The sequence below is a fragment of the Bubalus kerabau genome, chromosome 23 (genome assembly GCF_029407905.1).
Source record: "Bubalus kerabau isolate K-KA32 ecotype Philippines breed swamp buffalo chromosome 23, PCC_UOA_SB_1v2, whole genome shotgun sequence".
In the NCBI taxonomy this organism is placed as follows: Eukaryota; Metazoa; Chordata; class Mammalia; order Artiodactyla; family Bovidae; genus Bubalus; species Bubalus kerabau.
Window position 1 is genome coordinate 29,168,170 of NC_073646.1, and position 20,533 is coordinate 29,188,702.

At 40.3% G+C, this 20,533-nt stretch overlaps 1 protein-coding gene across 4 annotated transcripts in view; it reads left to right on the forward strand.

Annotated features, from left to right (window-relative positions):
- Positions 1 to 20,533, forward strand: part of RABGEF1 (RAB guanine nucleotide exchange factor 1) — a 50,356-nt gene that overhangs the window by 12,878 nt on the left and 16,945 nt on the right. For 2 of the 4 annotated variants that reach the window (XM_055562462.1, XM_055562463.1), the window contains exons 2-4: positions 11,572 to 11,760; positions 13,768 to 13,934; positions 18,968 to 19,137. In XM_055562462.1, coding sequence (XP_055418437.1) covers positions 11,582 to 11,760; positions 13,768 to 13,934; positions 18,968 to 19,137 — 516 coding nt within the window. In that variant the 5' untranslated portion in view covers positions 11,572 to 11,581. Of the gene's footprint in view, positions 1 to 11,571; positions 11,761 to 13,767; positions 13,935 to 18,967; positions 19,138 to 20,533 lie in introns of those variants that run through there. The other 2 variants (XM_055562464.1, XM_055562461.1) reach the window with 2 other exon arrangements.

Below are 20,533 nucleotides of genomic sequence, written 5' to 3' on the forward strand. Positions count from 1 at the left end.
TCCCTGACCAGGATTTGTCACTCGCCCTGTGCAGTGGACAGTGGAAATGTGGAGTCCTAACCACCGGGGAAGTCCCCAGATATGGAATAATTTTGTCAAGTTCAAAAGAGTCTTTTGGAATTCTATTGTTATTTATAGAAAACTTAAAAATTTGGAAACATTTGCTTATTTATAAAATATTTAATTTTCTCATACTGTGTCTTGGTATGTCTTGCCAACTACTTAAGCCTTCTTTATATCTCAGTATTTTTATGCAGATGAATAATTACTTTTTACACACACACACACACACACACACACACACACACACAGTGAGCCGTGTGGCATGAAGGATGTTAGTTCCTCAACCAGGGATCGACTCCCCGGCTCCCCCCGCCCGCCCCGACACACGGTGAAAGCACAGAGTCTTAACCACTGCACCTCCAGGGAAAGTCCCTAGTTTTCTTATTAAAATAGTTCCTAGATGTTTTTACATTTTGATACTATTGGGAATGAGATCTCTTTTTATATTTCCTAATTTATAGTTAGGTTATTATAAGAGTTTCATAGATTTCATGTACACATATGTAGCTTTTTCATATAAATAAAAATTCATTTATGAAATTTAGTAATTTTAAAATTAACTCCTCAATGTTCATAGTGTTTTTTTTTTAATTTTATTTTATTTTTAAACTTTACATAATTGTATTAGTTTTGCCAAATATAGGGCTTCTAGCTATATAGTCACATTTTCTAGACAGTAAGTGCTATGAGAACTGAAACATTATTTTTACTTACATTTGTATCCTAGGTGCCTGTTATATAAATCAGTATATAAATATTTGTTGAATAAATAAATGAGGTCATGATGAGTAGAGAAAGCACTATGAGAACATAGTGGCTGTCTTGGGAGGAATGTTTTCTTTATTTTCTATGGCTGTATATATCTTAGGGTTTTTAGAGTAACCATCTTTTACTTCTGTAACTATAAAAAAAAAAATTTAAGGGGAAAAGCTTAACTTTAAATTCCATTTCTTATCTGAGGTTCAAGGACAGTTTATTATTTTAGTAGAGTTGATTGGATGTTTTCTGCAAATCCCAGGTGCGTTGCCCAGAGGAATGATCTGTGAGGACATGACATTGAACCTAAGAAAAGGAAGCAGGCCTCTCACAAGGAAGATAATGGGAAACTACTCAGATGTACAGAGTATTTTTTGGTTTGGTTTTACGAAATGAACCTGGTTTGCATGCAGAGCCTTAAGGAAGAACAGACACACCTCTGTGGACTCTGTACTCCTCTGGCCCTTTTCAGGGTACTCAGTCCAGATTGAGTCCTAGCCCTGCGGCAGAACTCACAGCAGTCTCGGCTATCTCAGCAGTAGAGATCATTCTTACTCCATCCTCCCTGGTATGAGTAGGCCAGTTGAATTACGCGCTTTCTATGCCCAGGTTGCTCAGTAAAAGTCTACTTGGTGTGCAGAGCTCGGACAGGAACTGGGTGTGCTCCCCCTGACCTCCCTCCTGGGTGCAGAGCTGATGGTAGCTCACCTCTGGGTTGTGGCCCATCTGGGAAGGGATAGGTCTTTCTGCCCAGGAAAGACAGAATTGAGTCTCAGAATTGACCCCCTGTGTTTCTCCCTAGCTGAAGAGGGTATGGCGTCTCTAGCTCTGATGTCTAACCTGGGTGTGCTGACTGTACCTGCTTTGCCCACCAGAACAGCTTCATTACCACTGCATAACCTTTGGATCATGGGATGTACGTTCTTTTTGGTGGCTTACTTGCTTGCTTTGTTTTCCATACTTAGTAACAGAAATGATCTGAGTGCTGTGTACAACTGTCTGATACACACTGGTTCAATCATGTTGTTGTTCAGTCGCCCAGTCATGTCCTACTCTTTGTGACCCCATGGACTGCAGCACACCAGGCTTCCCTGTTTAGTCATAGGTGTTTTTACTTAATAGACTTTAAGTGGAATTTTTTTTTAAAGTTTTCATTTTAAATTACAGATTAGCAAGAAGTTGCAAAAATAATCCGGAGAGGTCCTGTATTCTTTTCACCTAGGTTGCCCCAGTGGTTATGTCTTGCATAGCTAGCTGTAGTACAGTTGTAGTAAGTTGACATCTTTCAATGTGTATTATAGTTCTATGCCATTTTATCACATACGTAGATTCCTATAACCACCACCATAGTCAAGATACTGAACTGTTACCACTAAGAACTCCCTTATGCTATCCCTTTGTAATCACATCCTGTATGGGTAGACCCTAGGACTGTTCCCCAGGTCTTGTAATTCACAGAAGGACTTGAAGAACTCCTGTATTGTTGGTTGTTTTATTGCAGTGAAAGCATACAGTGAAATGGGATGGATGAAGGAAAACAGTGCATTGAGCAGAATTTGGAGGATACCAGATGTGAGCTTCCAAAAGTCATCTCCCAGTGGAGTTGACAGGATGCTTTTAATCCCTCAGCAGCAAACTCTAGCGCCAGGTGTGAAATTTTCTGTTGGGGAAGTTCACTTAAGACTAAGTTTCCAGGGTTTTTGTTGGAGGCTGGTCACACAGGCACAAGCACCTTTATGACTGACCCCCAAAAGGAAAGCAGTATTCACTGGACCTTGCACAGTACACGCCATACAGTGTACAGTCTGCACAGACTGGTTAGACAGGTTGGCACAATGTGGATCAAGACTATGAGCATACAGAACACCCTGATCAGTGAGTCTGTAAGGGCACTCACTCTTAAGACCTCAGTTCCCAGGAGCTGGCCAAGAGTCAGCCACACAAACAGGCCCTTCTGAAAGTGAGAATGTGCATGATTTGAGCAACTCAGGCCTGCTTGGTTAACTCTTCCTGCATACCTTTGCTTACCCTGCTTTGTTAGAGATAGGATATGGAGAAATAATTGTGGGCCTGGGGTGGAGGTGAGGCTTGGGTTGGTTGGGATCAGATCAGATCAGTAGCTCAGTCGTGTCCGACTCTTTGTGACCCCATGAATCGCAGCACGCCAGGCCTCCCTGTCCATCACCAACTCCCGCAGTTCACTCAGACTCATGTCCATCGAGTCAGTGATGCCATCCAGCCATCTCATCCTCTGTCGTCCCCTTCTCCTCTTGCCCCCAATCCCTCCCAGCATCAGAGTCTTTTCCAATGAGTCAGCTCTTCGGATGAGGTGGCCAAAGTACTGGAGTTTCAGCTTTAGCATCATTCCCTCCAAAGAAATCCCAGGGCTGATCTCCTTCAGAATGGACTGGTTGGATCTCCTTGCAGTCCAAGGGACTCTCAGGAGTCTTCTCCAACACCACAGCTCAAAAGCATCAATTCTTTGATGCTCAGCCTTCTTCACAGTCCAACTCTTACATCCATACATGACCACAGGAAAAACCATAGCCTTGACTAGATGGACCTTTGTTGGCATAGGTACTACTTTAGAAAGAGTGAAAGCTGAGACCTAACTGATGAGAGGGAAATTACCTTATGAACAGAGTCACAGCTTCTAGGCATTAGAACACACTTGCAAAGGTTCCCAGAAGAGAGAACTTGAAAGGAGTCCTAAGTTAGCTTTCTGTTGTTGCCATAATGAATTACCACACACTCAGCAGTTTAAAACAGCACCCAAAGTTCTGTAAGTCAGAACTCCTGGCAGCTCAGCTTGTGCTCCGTGAAGGTTCTCAGGAGGTCAAAATTAAGATGTCATCTGATCTGGGCTCTTACCTGGAGGTTATGGGGAGAATCTGCTTCTAGGCATACTCAAATGTTGGTAGAATTGAGTTCAATAAAGTTCTATGACCGAGGTTGTCATTTCCTTGGTTGTCAGCCAGGGGTCTTTCTCAGCTTCTAGAAGCCACCCACATTTCTTATATTTCTCTTCAAAGCCAACAAGGGTTCTTTGACTCTCTTTGATTTCTCTGTCATCCTCTTCTGCTTTATATTTTAAAAACAATTTTCTTGAAATATAGTTTATATACCATAGGATTCACCCATTTAAAGAGCACAATTCAAAAGCAGCCTTGACCACACCAACTTTAGAACATTTTCATCACCTCAGAAAGAAACTCCATGCCCTTTAGCTGTCTCCTTATTTCATTCTATCTCTCTCTGTCCCCCCCTGAGTTACAAAGCAACCATTATTCTGCTTTCTCTCTAGACTTCCCTGTTCTGAACATTCATACGAATGGGATCATATAATGTGTTGTCTTTTATGACTGGCTTCTTTCAGTTAGCAAATGTTTTCAAGGTTAGTCCTGTTGTGGCGTGTGTCAGTACTTAATTCCTCTTTATGGCTGAATAATATTGATACTTCATTGTGTGAATGTACTACATTTTGTTGATTTATCAGTTGATGGACATTTGGGTTGTTTTCAACATCATTAGACTATTAGGGAATTGCTGATATAAACATTCATATACAGGTTTTTATGGGGACATATGTTTTCATTTCTCTTGGGCATATACCTTGGAGTGGAATTGCTCAGTAACTCTAATTAAAATCATTTGAGAAACTGTCAGATGGTTTCCAAAAGCAGCTGCACCATTTTACATTCCCATCAGCAGTGTATGAATGTTTCAGTTTCTCCACATATTTGTCAACATTTGTTATTATCTTGCTTTTTAATACTAGCCATCTAATTGAGTGCGAAGTGGTTTTTCATTTTCCTAATGAGTAATGATGTCAGAAGTCATTTAATGTGCTTACTTATCATTGGTATGTCTTCCTTGGAGAAGTGTCTGTTCAGCTCTTTTACCCATTTTGATAACTGGAGTATTTATCTTTTAAAATATTGAGTTGTAACAGTTCCTTATATATTCTGGATACACGTTCTTTATCAGATTCATGATTTGCAAATATTTTCTCCCTTTCTGTGGGTTGTCTTTTCACTCTCTTGACGGGATCTGTGGAAGCATAGAAGCTTTTAGTTCTCATGAGCTACAATTTGTCTATCTTTTCTATTGTTTATGCTTTTGGTGTCATCTAAGAATCTTTGCCAAGTTTAAAATCATGAAATTTTACCTGTGCTTTTTCCCAAGAGTTTTTATAGTTTTAGTTTTCGCATTTAGGTCTTTTTAAAATATATATTTATTCATTTCTTTCTTTCTTTTGGCTGCACTGGTTCTGATCGTGGCACGTGGGATCTCCAGTCTCTTGCAGCATGTGGGCTCTTCAGTTGCACATGCCAACCCTTAGTTGTGGCACAAGGGATCTAGTTTCCTGACTGAGGATTGAACCTGGGCCCCCTGCATTGGGAGCACAGAGTCTCAGCTACTGGACCACCAGTAGCTCTTTAATCAATTTTTAATTTCTCTGTATGGTGTAAGGCAAAGGTCTGACCTCATTCTGTATGTGTGGTATCTCAGCATCATTTGTTGAGAGGACGCTTCCATTTGATAGTTGTGGCCATAGTTTGATGAGTTTATTTCTGGACTCACAGTTCTATCCCATTGATCCACGTGTCTGTCCTTGTGCCAGTTCCATGCTGTTTTGATTATCATGGATTTGTAGTAAGTTTTGAAATTGGTAACGTACGTCCTCCTACATTCTTTTTCAAGATTGTTTTGACTCTCTGGGTTCCTGTTGTCTTCTGCGTCTAAGGTTCATGTGCTTATATTAGGTACACCTGGAAAATCAGGATAATCTCTATTTTAAGGTCAACTGATTAGTAATCTTAATTATCTGGAAAGGTTTTTTTTTTTTTGGTCATATGAGGTAGCATAATCACAGGTTAACAGCAGAGTGAACGTCATGGGAGCACAAGGCCTGTGAGGCTTAGATTTGTAAATAGGTAGAGAATGATAGGCGCAGAAGTTGGATAGAGGGGTATGAATGGGAGTTTCAGAAATATTTTGTCCAAAGTCACATTGCAGAGCTGGGATTTGAGTGCGTATTTGACCGATCTCCATGTTCTCGTGTATACATCAAGTTGGTCTTCATAGACTCATAGCTATTATTGTTGTTTTCATGTTAACCTGTTGAGCCCTTAGTATATGTGAAGTAGTCTTCACAGTTACGTTTTTTGAGCTCTAGCATAGTACTTGGCTTCCCTGGTGGCTCAGAGGTTAAAGCGTCTGCCTGGAATGCAGGAAACCTGGGTTTGATCCCTGGGTCGGGAAGATCCCCTGGAGAAGGAAATGGCACTCCACTCCAGTATTCTTGCCTGGAGAATCCCATGGATGGAGGAGCCTGGTGGGCTACATACAGTCCACGGGGTCGCAAAGAGTTGGACACGACTGAGCGACTTCACTTTCACTTTTCACTTTCACTTTGGGTGCAAATAGGCTGTACTGGAGTTGGCAAAAGGAAAAAGCAGTCAGGAATCAAGGGATGTGTTTCAGAATCTGAAGGTAGGCAGGCAGCCAAACCTTAGCAAAGGGTTGGAACTGAGAAATGGAAGCCCCTCGGGACCTAGAGAATATTTTTCTTCTACCACTTTTCTCTGCTTCTTGTTGTGTATCTATTTCAGTCTGCAGACTGATTATCCTGTTACTCAGACCGCTTGTTGGAAGGTGGTCCTGCCTCAGCTTCTCCATCATTCAAAAGAACAATCCAGACTGAGTTTCATTTCCAGAACTTCATTTTGGGTCATGTATCCACCTCTGGTTGCGTCGACCATGGCCCTGAAGTTGGGGGGAGGGGGGTGCACATATACAAACATGGCAACCTGTAGATTTAGAGATTTACATTTGGGGAACACTTCCCCAAGGAAAGGGAAGTTGCTGACACCTATGTTAGGTAGCCTCTCTAAAATATGTTCATTTTAGTAACAGCTGTGCTATCGTCTTTGTAGTATAAAAACAAAATTTTAAGCTTACTGAATAAAAAGGAAAAAAGTAGATATTTCTTTTTGCCTACTTCTCTTGAAATTGAAGGACCACAGGCTGATGATGGTGAGTTTAGCTCAGGCTCTCAAAATAGTTTGAGGAACTCAGGACGTAGTACAAGTTTAGGCTTTGTGATGTCCCTGCCACTTACTACCTTTTTGATCGAACAGATTATAGCTTCGCAGTCTCAATGTCTTTATCTGTATTATAATAGAAGAAAGTAGATGGTCTTTAAAATTTCTCAGTTTAACATTCTAGAATCTTGACTAGACTTCATTAACCTTCTTTCTAGCTCAGCCTCATTTACTAAATGATAAGTACGATAAATCTAAATCCTGTCTGTCCTTGGTGGTGGTGATGGTTTAGCCACCAAGTCATGTCTGACTCTTGGGACCCTGTGGACTATAGCCTGCCAGGCTCTGCTGTCTATGGGATTTCCCAGGCAAGAATACTGGAGTGGGTTGCCATTTCCTTCTCCAGGGCATCTTCCCAACCCAGGGATCTAACCTGCATTTCTGTGGCTCATTGCATTGGCAGGTGGTTTCTTTACCACTGAGCTGCCTGGGAAGCCAGAAAAAAAGTATAGATTTATGTGAACACCTCCATAATACATCTCAGTACAGTTCTATTACCTCTAAAAAAGTTTCTTGTGCTGTTCATTTATAGACTCCCGCCCTAACATCAGTTTCTAACACACTGATTATAGAGTACATAAATTTTTTAAACTGGCTTCATTCACACAGCATAAAGCATTCGGGAATTCATCCCAAGTTGTTTGGTGTAGCATCACTTACTTTTTTTTTCTAAGTAGCATTCCATTGCATGGATGTGCCACAGTTTGTTTATTCATTCATCTACTGAAGGATATTTTGGTTGTTTCCATTTTTTAACTGGTCATAAATATTGTCACTAGAAACACTGTATAGATTTTTGAGTGAACATCAGTTTTATTTCTCTGGAGGAAGTAACTAGGAACTGGACTGCTGGGTTGTATGTTAAGTGTATCTAACTTTTAATGAAATTACCAAATCGTTTTCCATGGTAGATGTACTATTTGCATCCCACTAGGAGGGTTCTCTGGAGAAGGCAATGGCACCCCACTCCAGTACTCTTGCTTGGAAAATCCCATGGACGGAGGAGCCTGGTGGGCTGCAGTCCATGGGGTCGTTAAGAGTTGGACACGACTGAGCGACTTCCCTTTCAGTTTTCACTTTCATGCATTGGAGAAGGAAATGGCAACCCACTCCAGTGTTCTTGCCTGGAGAATCCCAGGGACAGGGGAGCCTGGTGGGCTGCTGTCTGTGGGGTCGCACAGAGTCGGACACGACTGAAGTGACTTAGCAGCAGCGGCAGAAGGGTTCTCAGAGAAGGCAATGGCACCCCACTCCAGTGTTCTTGCCTGGAGAATCCCAGGGATGGCGGAGCCTGTTGGGCTGCTGTCTATGGGGTCAAAGAGTCGGACACAACTGAAGCAACTTAGCAGCAGGAGGGTTCTAGTTGCTCTGCATCCTTGCTTGCACTTGGTATTGTCCTTAATTTTAGCCTTTCTAGTAGGTGTGAATGGATGTCTCATGGTGGTTTCAATTTGCATTTCTCTGACGGATGATAATATTGAACTACTTTTCATGTGCTTAGCTGCCACGTTGTCAAGGCGATGTGACTGACATGGGTTCTTACCGTCTGAAATGTAACCAGTTAGCCTGCCAGTTTCATAGATGCTGGCAGAAGTCATGAGACTCTGGAATCGGAGACAAAGGACTTCATTATTCACAGGACGTAAATAAAACAAGCTTCATCTCACGTGGGCTACCTTTGGTCCCAAGCCCCATGGGGCTGGTGTCACAGCCGAGGAACCTAAGCTTAAGGAACTCAAATTCTTTACAATGGGCAGCAAACAAAGCCACCTGACTTTTGACCTGGAGGGTAATATTCTATTTTACTTGACAGTAAACAAACTTGTCTTCTGCTCTGAAGGGAAGCAGAAGATATTCCTTCTGAGAATGTTGGATATGCAAACTTTCTTGAGATAGTCTTAATTACAAAGGCCCCTTGTACAGAAATGTGAGAAACCATGGAGAATCGTCTCCTGTGTGTTTATCTTCTTTGGATAAGTCTGTTCAAGTCTTGCCCATTAAAAAAAAAATCAGATGGTTTTCCTTTCTGTTGAGTTTTGAGAATTATACATATCCTGGGTGCAAGTCCTTTGTCAGATACATGATTTGCCAGTGTTTTCTCCCAGTCTGTAGTTTGTATTTTCATTTTTCTCTCAGTGTCATTTGCAGAGCAAAAGTTTTTAGTTTTGCTGACAAGTTCAGGCTGCTGGTTCCAACCCTACTTCTGTGAGGTGTGGTTCCCGTGTCCGTTCATTTTTCAGAGGCTTCACAGTGCTATTTCAACCTGTTTTCTGGTGCGTGCCAGTCTGAAACCTGTGCAGTGGTCTCTATTAGTGTGAGTTTTAGTCTTTGGTCCTGAAGAGCATCAGACCTTTGCATGCATGCATGGGCTAGGGTGTTCACAGCTTGCTTTCTTGAATTCTCCTCAGTGATTCCTCCTGTATTTTTTAAGTTCCCTCGGGGTTTATCTTTTCTCTTCTGGGTTGAAAGCTGTGGAAGTAGTTACCCTGCTCTGTCTTGTACTCCCATCACTGTCTGGGAGACTCGAGAGAGGGAAAAATGAGGACTTCCCCTTGAACAGAGGGTAGCTCTCACAGTTTCTCATTCCAGTCGCTTCTGTGGACATTGTATGATTGCCAGTGGCTCAAGAGAAGGGGGGAAAGATGAGGAAATGGAGGGATTTTCATATTTCCTCTCAGTGTTAGGAGTTCCTATTCTCATTCTTTGAGCCAGAACTAAAGGAGCTCTCTCTGTGCCCTGGAGTTCATTTCTGGGTTGACTTGGTGATATTGGAGGGGAGAAAGGGTAGCCTGAACAGGGGAGGGGTTCAGTGATACAGTGAGTTCTGGCCTTCTTCCTTAATTCTCCTCCTCCCTTTTGCCTTTGAGAATCCTCAGAAGTAATGCTTGGTGCGTGCCTCTTTAGTTGTGCTGCACAGGCTTCTCTCTGCAGTGGTTTCTCTTGTTGCAAAGCTCGGGCTGTAGGGTGCGCGGGCTTCAGTAGTTGTAGTAGTTGGGCTTAGCTGTCCTGCCACATGTGGGATCTTCCTGGACCAGGGATCGAACCCATGTCCCCTGCATTGCTACCAGGGAAGCCCCATCTTAACCATTTTCAAAGTGTATAATACAGAAGTGTTAACTATGTGTACCTTGTGCAACGGATCTCTAGAACCTTTTTATCTGGCAAAACTGAAAGTCTCTTCCATTGAACAGCAACTCCTCTTTGCCTCCCTCCCCCTACCCCCTGGCAACAATCATTCTACTTTCTGGTTTGAAGAGTTTGACTTACTTAGATACCTCATGTAGGTGGAATCATGTCTTTGATTTGTCTTTTTGTGATTGACTAATTCTACTTGACATAATGTCTTCAAACTTCATCCATGTTGTAGCACATGATAGAATTTCTTTCCTTTTGGAGGCTGAATACTATTCCATTGTGTATACCACATTTTCTTTATCCATTCATCCTGTGTTTATCCATTCATCCTTGGATGGATATTTAGATTGCTTCTAGCTCTTGGCTACTGTGAATAATGCTCAGTGAAGCATGAGCGTGCATATCTCTCTTCAAGATCCTGTTTTCAGTTCTTTGGGGAATATACCCAGAAGTGAGATTGCTGGATCATATGGTAATTTTATTTCTAATTTTTGAGGACTCTCCATACTGTTTTCCACAGTGACTGTGCCATTTCACCTTCCCACCAGCTGTGCACAAAGGTTCCAATTTCTTTACATCCTTGTCAACACTTGTTGTTTGTGTTCTTTTTGGTGATAGCCATTCTGACAGGCATGTGTGATAAGTCATTGTGGTTTGGGTTTGCATTTACCTAGTAATTAGTGATGTTAAACATCTTTTCACATGTTAGTTGGCTCTTTGTATTCTTCATGGCTCAGAAGGCCAAGAATCTGCCTGCAATGCAGGAGACCTGGGTTCAATCCCTGGGTCAGGAAGATCCCCCAGAGAAGGAAGTGGCAGCCCACTCCAGTATTCTTGCCTGGAGAATTCTATGGACAGAGGAGCCTGGTTGGCTACAGTCCATGGGGCCGCAAAAAGCTGGACACGACTGAGCAACTAACACTAACACACATATCTTCTTTGGGGAATTGTCTGTTCATGGCCTTTGCTGATTTTTAATTGGATTTTTATTGTTGTTGTTGAGTTTTAGTTCTTTACATATTCTGAATATTAAGCTCTTATCAGATAAATGGTTTGCAGATATTTTATCCAATTCCATAGGTGGCCTTTTCACTCTGTTGATTCCTTTTCTGTGCAGAAGTTTGATGTAGTCCCATTTGTCTGTTTTTGCTCTTGTTTCTTATGCTTTTGGTGTCATATTCCAAGAAATTGGCACCAAATCCAATGTTGTGACGTTTTCCCCCTATATTTTGTTCTAGGAGTTTCATAGTTTTGTGTCTTATGTTTAGGTATTTAATCCAATCAGTCCTTTCTTAAAGTATGCTTTATTATTGGGCAGGAATAAGAAGTTTGTTCTTTAGTATGACAGGAATTTGCCATATTGAAACCTTCTTTTCCCTCTTCCTCCCCTTCCTTCTTTTACAGCATGAAGTTGATAAACTCATTCATTTTTTTTCTTATTTGCTTTGCTGTGAGCAGAATGATAGTGAATTCATTTTCAACAACACTTTCTTGTTTGCTCTTTGATTAGCAGGAGGAAGATGAGCCTTAAGTCTGAACGCCGAGGAATTCATGTGGATCAGTCGGAGCTCCTATGCAAGAAAGGATGTGGTTACTATGGCAACCCTGCTTGGCAGGGTTTCTGCTCCAAGTGCTGGAGAGAGGAGTACCACAAAGCCAGGCAGAAGCAGATTCAGGAGGACTGGGAACTGGCAGAGCGGTAAAAGGACTTAACTTGGGGTGTTTAGACAATGATGTAACTGGATACACAGCTTGAGAATACATTTTTCTCTTCTGTTTTGAGCTATCAGCAAGTCAGCTTAATTTTAAGAGAAATGGATATTTTCTTTCGTTCACCACTTAATGAATAGCTTTCAGTGATTTCTTCACTTTGTCTTAACTTTTAATTGTTTTGTGTTTGGGATGAGTTAAGTCTTAGTTCTCTAACATAGACAGTAAGCTCCTTTGAATGAAGATGAGCATACTTCACGGTGAAGATTAAATGAGGTTATAGATATGAGTGCTCAGGGCTTGGCTTATGACTTTCATCAAGCATTATTTTCCTCATTCTTTTAATATACTCAGCATGACATCTGGCACAGTGATAAGCACATAATAGTAGAAACCTGTTGATTTGTATCCATGGTCCTGAAAGTACAGAAATTTAACTTTTCCTTAAAAAATGGCATTTGTTAGTATTATCCAGGAAAATGACTGTGATAAAAATTAAAACATAGAATGTCTAGTGAGCATAGGAGCTAATAAAATGCCATGAATAGCACCACTGGACCACCAGGTTTTGTAGCTTTAGATAGTTCCCAGGTGATGTTGACACTGCTGTCTGGGGAATCACACTTTGAGAATCATAGTTCTATGGATAACTTTTGAGATTTGTTATGAATACCTCAAATTCAGCTGGTCCAAGGCCAGATTTCTTGCTTTTATTTCCTCTAATCCCCACTTCCAGCAGCTCCTCCTGTCCCTCTCTGTATCCAGTTAATGACGTCACTCTTTATTCAGTTGACTCCTTCGCTCCCACACACTGCTTGCAGGTAATTGAGCATGTTCTCCTTATTTCAGCTCAGAGAGGCCTTTTGAATTCTATCCTCTCCTGTTTCCAGGTTCTTGCTTCTCTCTCTTAAATCTGTGTACTCTGTTCTTAATTACCGTCTCTGTCCCTAGTCTGTCTGCCCCTCCAGGTGTCACACAGCTGCCTGCATTGTGTTTAAAGCACAGATCAGATAATGGTGTTGGATTATAGTCTTTCTTGATTCCCCACCATGTGATGAAGTCCAGGATTATAGCAGGCTTGGCAGTCGAGGCTTCTTACCACCTGGCGCCTACCTGTACATCCAACATCAGAGTCTATCATGTCGTTAGGGATCTGACTACATTGAATGAACTTGGTCCTCAACACAAGTCACATCCTTCCCATTTGTAGTAGTATCTTCTTTCTGGAATGCTCTTCCACTTGGTGGAATCCTCTTGATCCTTCTAAGACTGGCCTGAATATCACCATTATAAAAACTTTCCTAAGGCTTCCCTGGTGGTCCAGTGGTTAAGAATCCGTCTGCCAATGCAGGGGATGCGGGTTCAATCCCTCATCTGGGAAGATTCCACGTGCAGTGGGGCATCTAATCCTGTGTACCCCGGCTGTTGAAGCCTATGCCCTGGAGCGCATGCTCTGCAAAAAGAGAAACCACCGCAGTGAAAAGCCCGTGTACCACAAGTAGAGAGTAGCCCCTGCTTGCTGCAACTAAAGAAAGCCTGCACATGGTAACAAAGACCTGGCATAGCCAAAAATAATAAAATAAATTTAAAACAAAAAACCTTCTTGGACTCTTCCAGCAGACTTAGGTTTGTCCCCCTGTATTCTCATAGCACTAGGGTTTTGCTGTCTACTGTAGGCGCTGTCACATTATGTGGTAGTTATTGACTTAGCTCTTTCTCTCTTCTACCCTTGAGGTTGTCAGGGAAGAGGACTAGACTGTATTTTTTGTGTGTAATCCTCGTACAACTGCTGAATGAACTTGATCCACGGAGAAAGTCCCTTTTGAAGTTTGTAGTGGCACATAGGATAGTTTGCTGTCAGAGACCTCAGACCTCTTTGGTATTTAACCTCTAATTCTGAACGTTTTAGCTCCCCAATTCATCGAGTTATTACCTGTAGATGCAAGGAAAACTTGGAGACTATCAGGGTTACTCTTGATCTCTCCTTGAATTACAGACTGCAGCGGGAGGAAGAAGAGGCCTTTGCCAGCAGTCAGAGCAGCCAAGGGGCCCAATCCCTCACATTTTCCAAGTTTGAAGAGAAGAAAACGAATGAGAAGACCCGCAAGGTTACCACAGTGAAGAAATTCTTCAGTGCTTCATCCAGGGTTGGAGCAAAGAAGGGTAATTTTTCTGATTCTCTTTTTCCTTTTGTGCCCAGTGAGACACAGAATGTGTGTGGGCTCAGCTTTGTAATTTCTGTAAGCATTCAGAGATATCAACTCAGACTTGAGATGTTGGGTTGGAGGTGCAGATGACAAATGAAATCTCATTGGTTGGAGGACATTCTGTTTAAGAAAACTTATTTTTACTTTATCAGAGGAATAAAGATAGTTGAAATATATAGCTTTGTTTATAAAATTTATACCCATCGTATCTGCTTGGGTGTTTTATTTTTTTGCCTTCAGTTTTTGAATATTGGTTTACTCTCCTTTGTTTAATATCCTCACTATCCATACGTTATCAGAAATGACTGTTTCAAGTTATCTTAAAGTTGTCTAAAAGAGAAGTTTTCTGAAAGCTTGAGAGGCAGCTTGTGTCTAGATAGGAAATACTATTTAGAGAACATGTAGGAAAGGCTCACTTTTGTATGTGCTTGACCTTTTTCATCCTACTGCTTAAAATTCCACATTATAACCAGCAGGAAAATTCTCGCTAAAGTCACACTTGTTCTACCAGTGAGCTGATAAGCTAATTGAAATGACCCAGTAGGAAGCAAGAAAGACTGTCTCTTGTTAGACCTTAGTCTCTCTACCTCTCTGTTGATAACCAACACTGATGCTGTCAGAGAGCTGTGCTCTTGGACACTTCCTTCCACTCCCTCCACCCCAACCTGGGATAATTGTTAGGTTTTTGGTCTGCCTGCAGGAAGGGAAGTAATAGTATCACAGCTAAAGATCTTTACTGATCTTTTGGATTTAATGACTATTGTTTTTTGTTTATTAGAAGGAATGATTGTTTATCCAAAAATACAGCACTTCTCTTGAATAAAGGCAAACCTTTATGCCATCTTTTCATTCACATGATCCGTTTGGAATTGTTCTTGCTTGGCCCTCTGTCAGCAGTTTTCTCTACAGCAGTAAGAAGGGGAATAATCGATACCTGTTACAGATTAGATGTGTTTGATAAGAATATATTTGGTTCATGGTTTATTTATGGGGAGGTAGTGTAGTAGGTGATTAAAAGTGTATACTTTGGAGTCACCCTGGTTTGAGTCTCAGCTTTGCAGTTTGCTAGCTGTGTGACCTAAGCAGGCTGATCTCTTTAAGCCCTGTCTATTCTGAGGGATAGTAATACCTATCATTGGCATGTCTTGAGGAGTAAATGAGCTGATGTGTGTACAGAGTTTTAGCGCAGTACCTAACACACATAGTCAGTCTCCAGTATGTGTTAGCTATTTTAAAACGCGTGTTGTTTTTTTGATAGAAAAAAACCTCCTGGTAAGGAACTCGGAGGTATTGATCAAAGCCATTCATTCTTGTTTAGTTTGCATTCTGTTTCCTTCTTTGGGGAAGTCTGATTAACCTTATGCATTTATAGATGTCTGGTGAGACGATATATGACAACAAGTGAAATAGTAAAGAATTATAAAATCATCAGCTCTAACTGTCACATTTTACAGATGACAGTATGAAAGCCCATAAGGTGAACTGATTTACCCAAGGTCATATAATGAGTTGCTAATATTAGAGTTCAGGTCTCCTAAGTCCTGGTTAAGCTTTTTCCCCTTATATCCCTTGACCTCAAATATGTATGTGTTCACCTACAACTATATCTGTGTCTGTATCTATGTAGATAGATAAGTGCATAATAGTCACACACATTTATGACTATACTTGGCACTTTTAAAAATCATGTCCTAGGAGCTTCTATACGGTGTACATTGTATTATAGAAAGAAGATTTGTACTTTAAAAGAAAAATTTCAAGTGATTTTTAATCTTAAAAACTTTCATGTGGAATATTTCTTAATTTTTTAAATTTCTTTAGAATGATAGATTTTTTTTTTTAACCTTTAGCTGTTTTATGTCTGTAGAAAGCATGTGGTGAGAAAGACTTCAGAGTGTTGGGAAAAAAATTGATGTGTGTGTATTAGAAAAGAAGATGCTATTGGATCTTTGTTTCACAGATTGCTTATGTAACTCTGCCAAATGAACTCTGCATTTCAGGATGATTATTTTTTGGGCCTTTGCATGTGGATGAAGTTAGCCTATACTAAATGCAGTTTTCATTTATTGAGTCTAGACTACAATAGGCCTTTTATGTTCTGTGTTCTTTATTTTACTTTGTTAATACGAGATGTCTTTGCTCTTGATATTTTACTTGCTTCTATTGGTGGTACGAAAGAAAGCTCTTAAGCCAGGGCAGGTTGGTGGTACATAGAACACAAATAACCTTCTAAGAGATTTGAAAAATATTTTAACTTCCTGTTAGAGTTGTCTGTGTCTTCAGAGAAGATTAATGGGACAGCTTGACCGTAAAGACTCAGAGAATTTACTTTCAGTTTTTTAATCTCCAAAGCAGGGTTGAGTGAGGTGTAGTTTAGAGTAGATCACAGTGGGTCAGCCAAGTTGAAATAGTTGCTCATACATTCTAAAATGCCCTTTTTCTTTAGAGCTCAAATAGATGTCACCCTGAGTAGAATCTTGTGTTCATCTTTTACAAATAATCTAAAAGGTATGCTCTAAGGAGGGATTAAGAAAGGCTGTCTTTTTTTTTTTTTTTTTTTTTTTTAAGAATTAAGATGCCAATCTTTCTACTCAGACCTTAGATTCTACATACTATCCTACACTGAAGTGAATTCATGTTCCTTGAAGAATTGAGTGATTCTGGAACTGGAGCGGGGAAAGGAGGGCCCCTCAGAAATGTTGGGGACATGTCAAGCACCCAGAGGTCAGCTTGAATGGGTTCCCACTGACCAAATTTGGGTATCAAAACAAATAAAGACAATAAATGGACTGCAGATGAATAAAACAATAATCTATTAGTCCATCCAACTAATAAAATAGATAAAGAAGGGAAGAAAACTCTTGCTTACCATAGAGTGTTGACTAACACATATAGGAGTGATGGAGATAGAAAATCACCATGTTATAGTTATCCTGGTAGGAGCTGGTTGAGACAGGTTACACCAGTGGATGCTGAATCTAGGGTGAGAGTAGGGAGTTTCCTGAGGAACAAGTGGTGAACCGTGATTCAGGTTAACTCCCACAGCTTATTTACTGATTACACATAGAGAAATGATAGCTGTATTACAGCGTGGGAAATGGACCTTGTGTGCTTCTAGATATGATAATTTGAGAAGAACACAACATCAATTGTGTAATATTTAAGCTGAAAATTTATAACCTGACATCTAGTCATGAGGCAACAGTAGAGAAACACAAATTGAGGTACATTCAGTAAAAATAACTGGCTTGTATTCTTCAAAATTGTCAGTGTCATGAAAAACAAAGACACATTTCCAGGTTAGAGGAGACTGTATGACCACTAAATAAATGTGTGACCCTCAGTTTGATCCTGTGTTTAAAAAAAAAAATGCTTATTTTTCAGTAATTATAGTTAGCGACAGAATATCCTTGTTGCTAAGAAATACTCAAACTAAGGGGTAAAGAGCATACCATCTATTCTGAAAAAATTTAGAAAAAATTGCACACAGACATGGAGCAAAGTGTTAAAATTTTGTGACTCTAGATAGTGGGTAGAAAGGGATTCTTTGGGAGAATTCCATGGATAGAGGAGTCTGGTGAGCTGTGATCCATAGGGTCACAAAGAGTCGGACACAACTGAAGTGACTTAGCATGCATGCATATACTAATTCATAACTAGTGAATGCAGTTCATCTTTTTTATTCTTTTAAGTTTTTTTTAAAGCAGTTTTAGGCTCACATAAAATTGAAAGGATGATACAGAGAGTTCCCATACGTGCTGTGCCTCCACACATGCAGAGTCTCTTCCAGTGTCAGCATCCCCCGCCAGAGTGGGCCTTTTGTGTTACAGTTGCTGAAGCTACATTGACACATGATTTTCAGAAGCATGTAGTTTACATAAGGATTCATTCTTGGCATTGAACATTCGGTTGATTTGGACAAATGTATAATGATATGTATTTACCATTATAGTATCATACAGAGTATCTTTACTTTCATTAGCATTTTGAAAGAGTATTTTTTAAAAATCAAAATCATCTGTCTTTGGAAAATAGTATTTGTTGAAGGGAGAGAGTGTGCACAAGTAAGGCAATAAAAGAGATGGTTAGAGTTTCCCTGCCCTTGGCTGGCTTACAGATCCGCAGAGTCTCAGGGCATGGTGTTCCCTGGAAAGAGTCCTCAGTCCATTCTGACATGCTGAGGCAGATAATGCATAGTAAGGAGCTCAGGTTGCAGAGTTAAGGCACAGAGTCCTGGGTTCAGATTCCAGCTTGTGCCACTTAAATAGCTGCAGCATCATTCAAGTTAATTAATGTTCTCAAGCCTTAGCTTTAGGATTACGCAACAAAGCATTGGGAAAGTACTTAGCACGTAATAAACATTTGCTGTATGTAAACTATTACCACTGTTAGTTTGTCAGATTGCATGTGTATTCTGTTTTTGTTGGGTGGAGTATTCTATAAATATCAGTTAATTCAAGTTGTCTGATAGCATTGTTCAGGTATTCTGTCCTTATTGACTTTTTTGTGTTACCTATAATATTGATTACCAAGAGAGGAGCATTGAACTCTCCTATTAAAATTATGGATTTAAAAATTTCTTCTCTTTAGTTTGTGTTTCATGTGTTTTAAAGCTGTGTTACAAGGTGCATGGGCTTCCCTGGTGGCTCAGGGGTAAAGAATCTGCCTGCAGTGCAGAGACAGGGGTTTGATTCCTGGGTTGGGAAGATCCCCTGGAGAAGGAAATGGCAACCCACTCCAGTATACTTGCCTGGGAAATCCCAGGGACAGAGGAGCCTAATGGGCTACAGTTCATGAGGTTGCAAAAGAGTCAGACACGACTTAGTGATTAAACAAACAAGGAGAATCCAAATGCTTAAACATAAAATAACTTAAATTCAAGTTTAACTTTGATTTAGTATAATTTAAATAATCTTAAGTTAGATACTTAAAGTAATTCCATGCATGGATCTTCTGTGTAATGAAACTTACTATGTTTAATTTTCCCAGCAGAAATTCAGGAAGCAAAAGCTCCCAGTCCTTCCATAAACCGGCAAACCAGCATTGAAACGGATAGAGTGTCTAAAGAGTTCATAGAATTTCTCAAGACCTTCCACAAGACAGGCCAAGAAATCTATAAGCAGACCAAGCTGTTTTTGGAAGCAATGCATTACAAAAGGGTAGGTTGAGAACCACCTAGAAACGTAGAGGTTTGGTTTTAGGAAAGGTCTTAGAGATAATCTAGTGAAACTTTGTCATTTTCCAACTGAGAAGATAAAGATCCAGAAATGTTGTCACTTAGCTGGGAAATGTCACTGAACTAAGTTAAACATGACTCTAAGGCTAATACTTTTCCACTGCAACTCAATGGTATTTGGATCATCTTGATGTGGAAAGTCTGGCATCAAAGCCACTTATACTGTGTCCTTTAGTAATAAGCCTTCCTAACTTGTCACCTTATAAATAGTAAGCTGCCAAGAGGGCCATAGTAGACCTGAACTCTTAAGTAATAATCATTAGACCGAGAATAATCATTTAGGATTTTTTTGTTTGTTTGTTTGGTTTTGTATTTTGATTTTTAATTTTCCTGTCCTTGCTCAGGTAGAGAAGTGAAAGCTAAAATTTAGACATTGAAAAGGACCTTAGCAACTTCTGTCCATTTATTGTACAGGTAGGGAAGTTAAGAGCCAGAGAGGATGAGTGATTTATCCAGGGTCACTTGGATAACAGCTTATGTCCTCTCCATGTGTGTCTTTACCCTGTAATTTCTAACCCATAGTTTCAACAGTGAACCACTCTTGCCCATACCTTTTTCCTCTTCGTTCCTATTTTCTCCAGTCCTAGAGTATGCCAGTGATGAGCAACCTTTTTCCCACATACAGGTCAAGTCTAGAAAAATTAAGTATTTTCAGAATTGCATTAAAATTTTTTTCAGCCATTTTATCTTTATCAGGAAATACTTTATATCTGCACTGAGAGTTTTTAAAAATACTTCCTCATCCCCAAAATGTACCTCTTTAGGTTAAAATTTCATTCAGCACCTGCATAATTCCCACACACTGAAGTATTGCAAAGTAATGCTTAAAGAGATTTTTTAAAAAACTAGCTGCTATACTGCTTGAAAAGCCTGGTTCACTTTACTCATCTGTGAATACTTTTGATCTTTTCCTAAACCTTGTTGGAAAACTCATGTAACCAATGCTAAATGTACAATTGCATTAATGAACTCTAATTCAGAAGTCTGTTCATTGATTTTTAAGACTATATGTTTAGTAATGTCAGGGACTTGCAGAAGCCACTGACAGGACACTACTGGACCCCTGGAGTGTCATGAATAACATTGTATGTGCTCAAACTCTGGTGCCCTCAGAGTGTTTTAAATGAATGTGACATCTTTGGGAATTCTGCAGAATTTGGCTACCTGGTGCACCAACTGCTCTGTCCCTTCTGTCTCAGAATGTGAGTTTCTGGAACACTTAACCCTTACACATTTCATTCACTGAAGCAAAGGCAAAAGTTTAAACATTTCTCTTGCTGAAAAATTACATGGTAATGTTTGTGAAAAGCACATTTGAG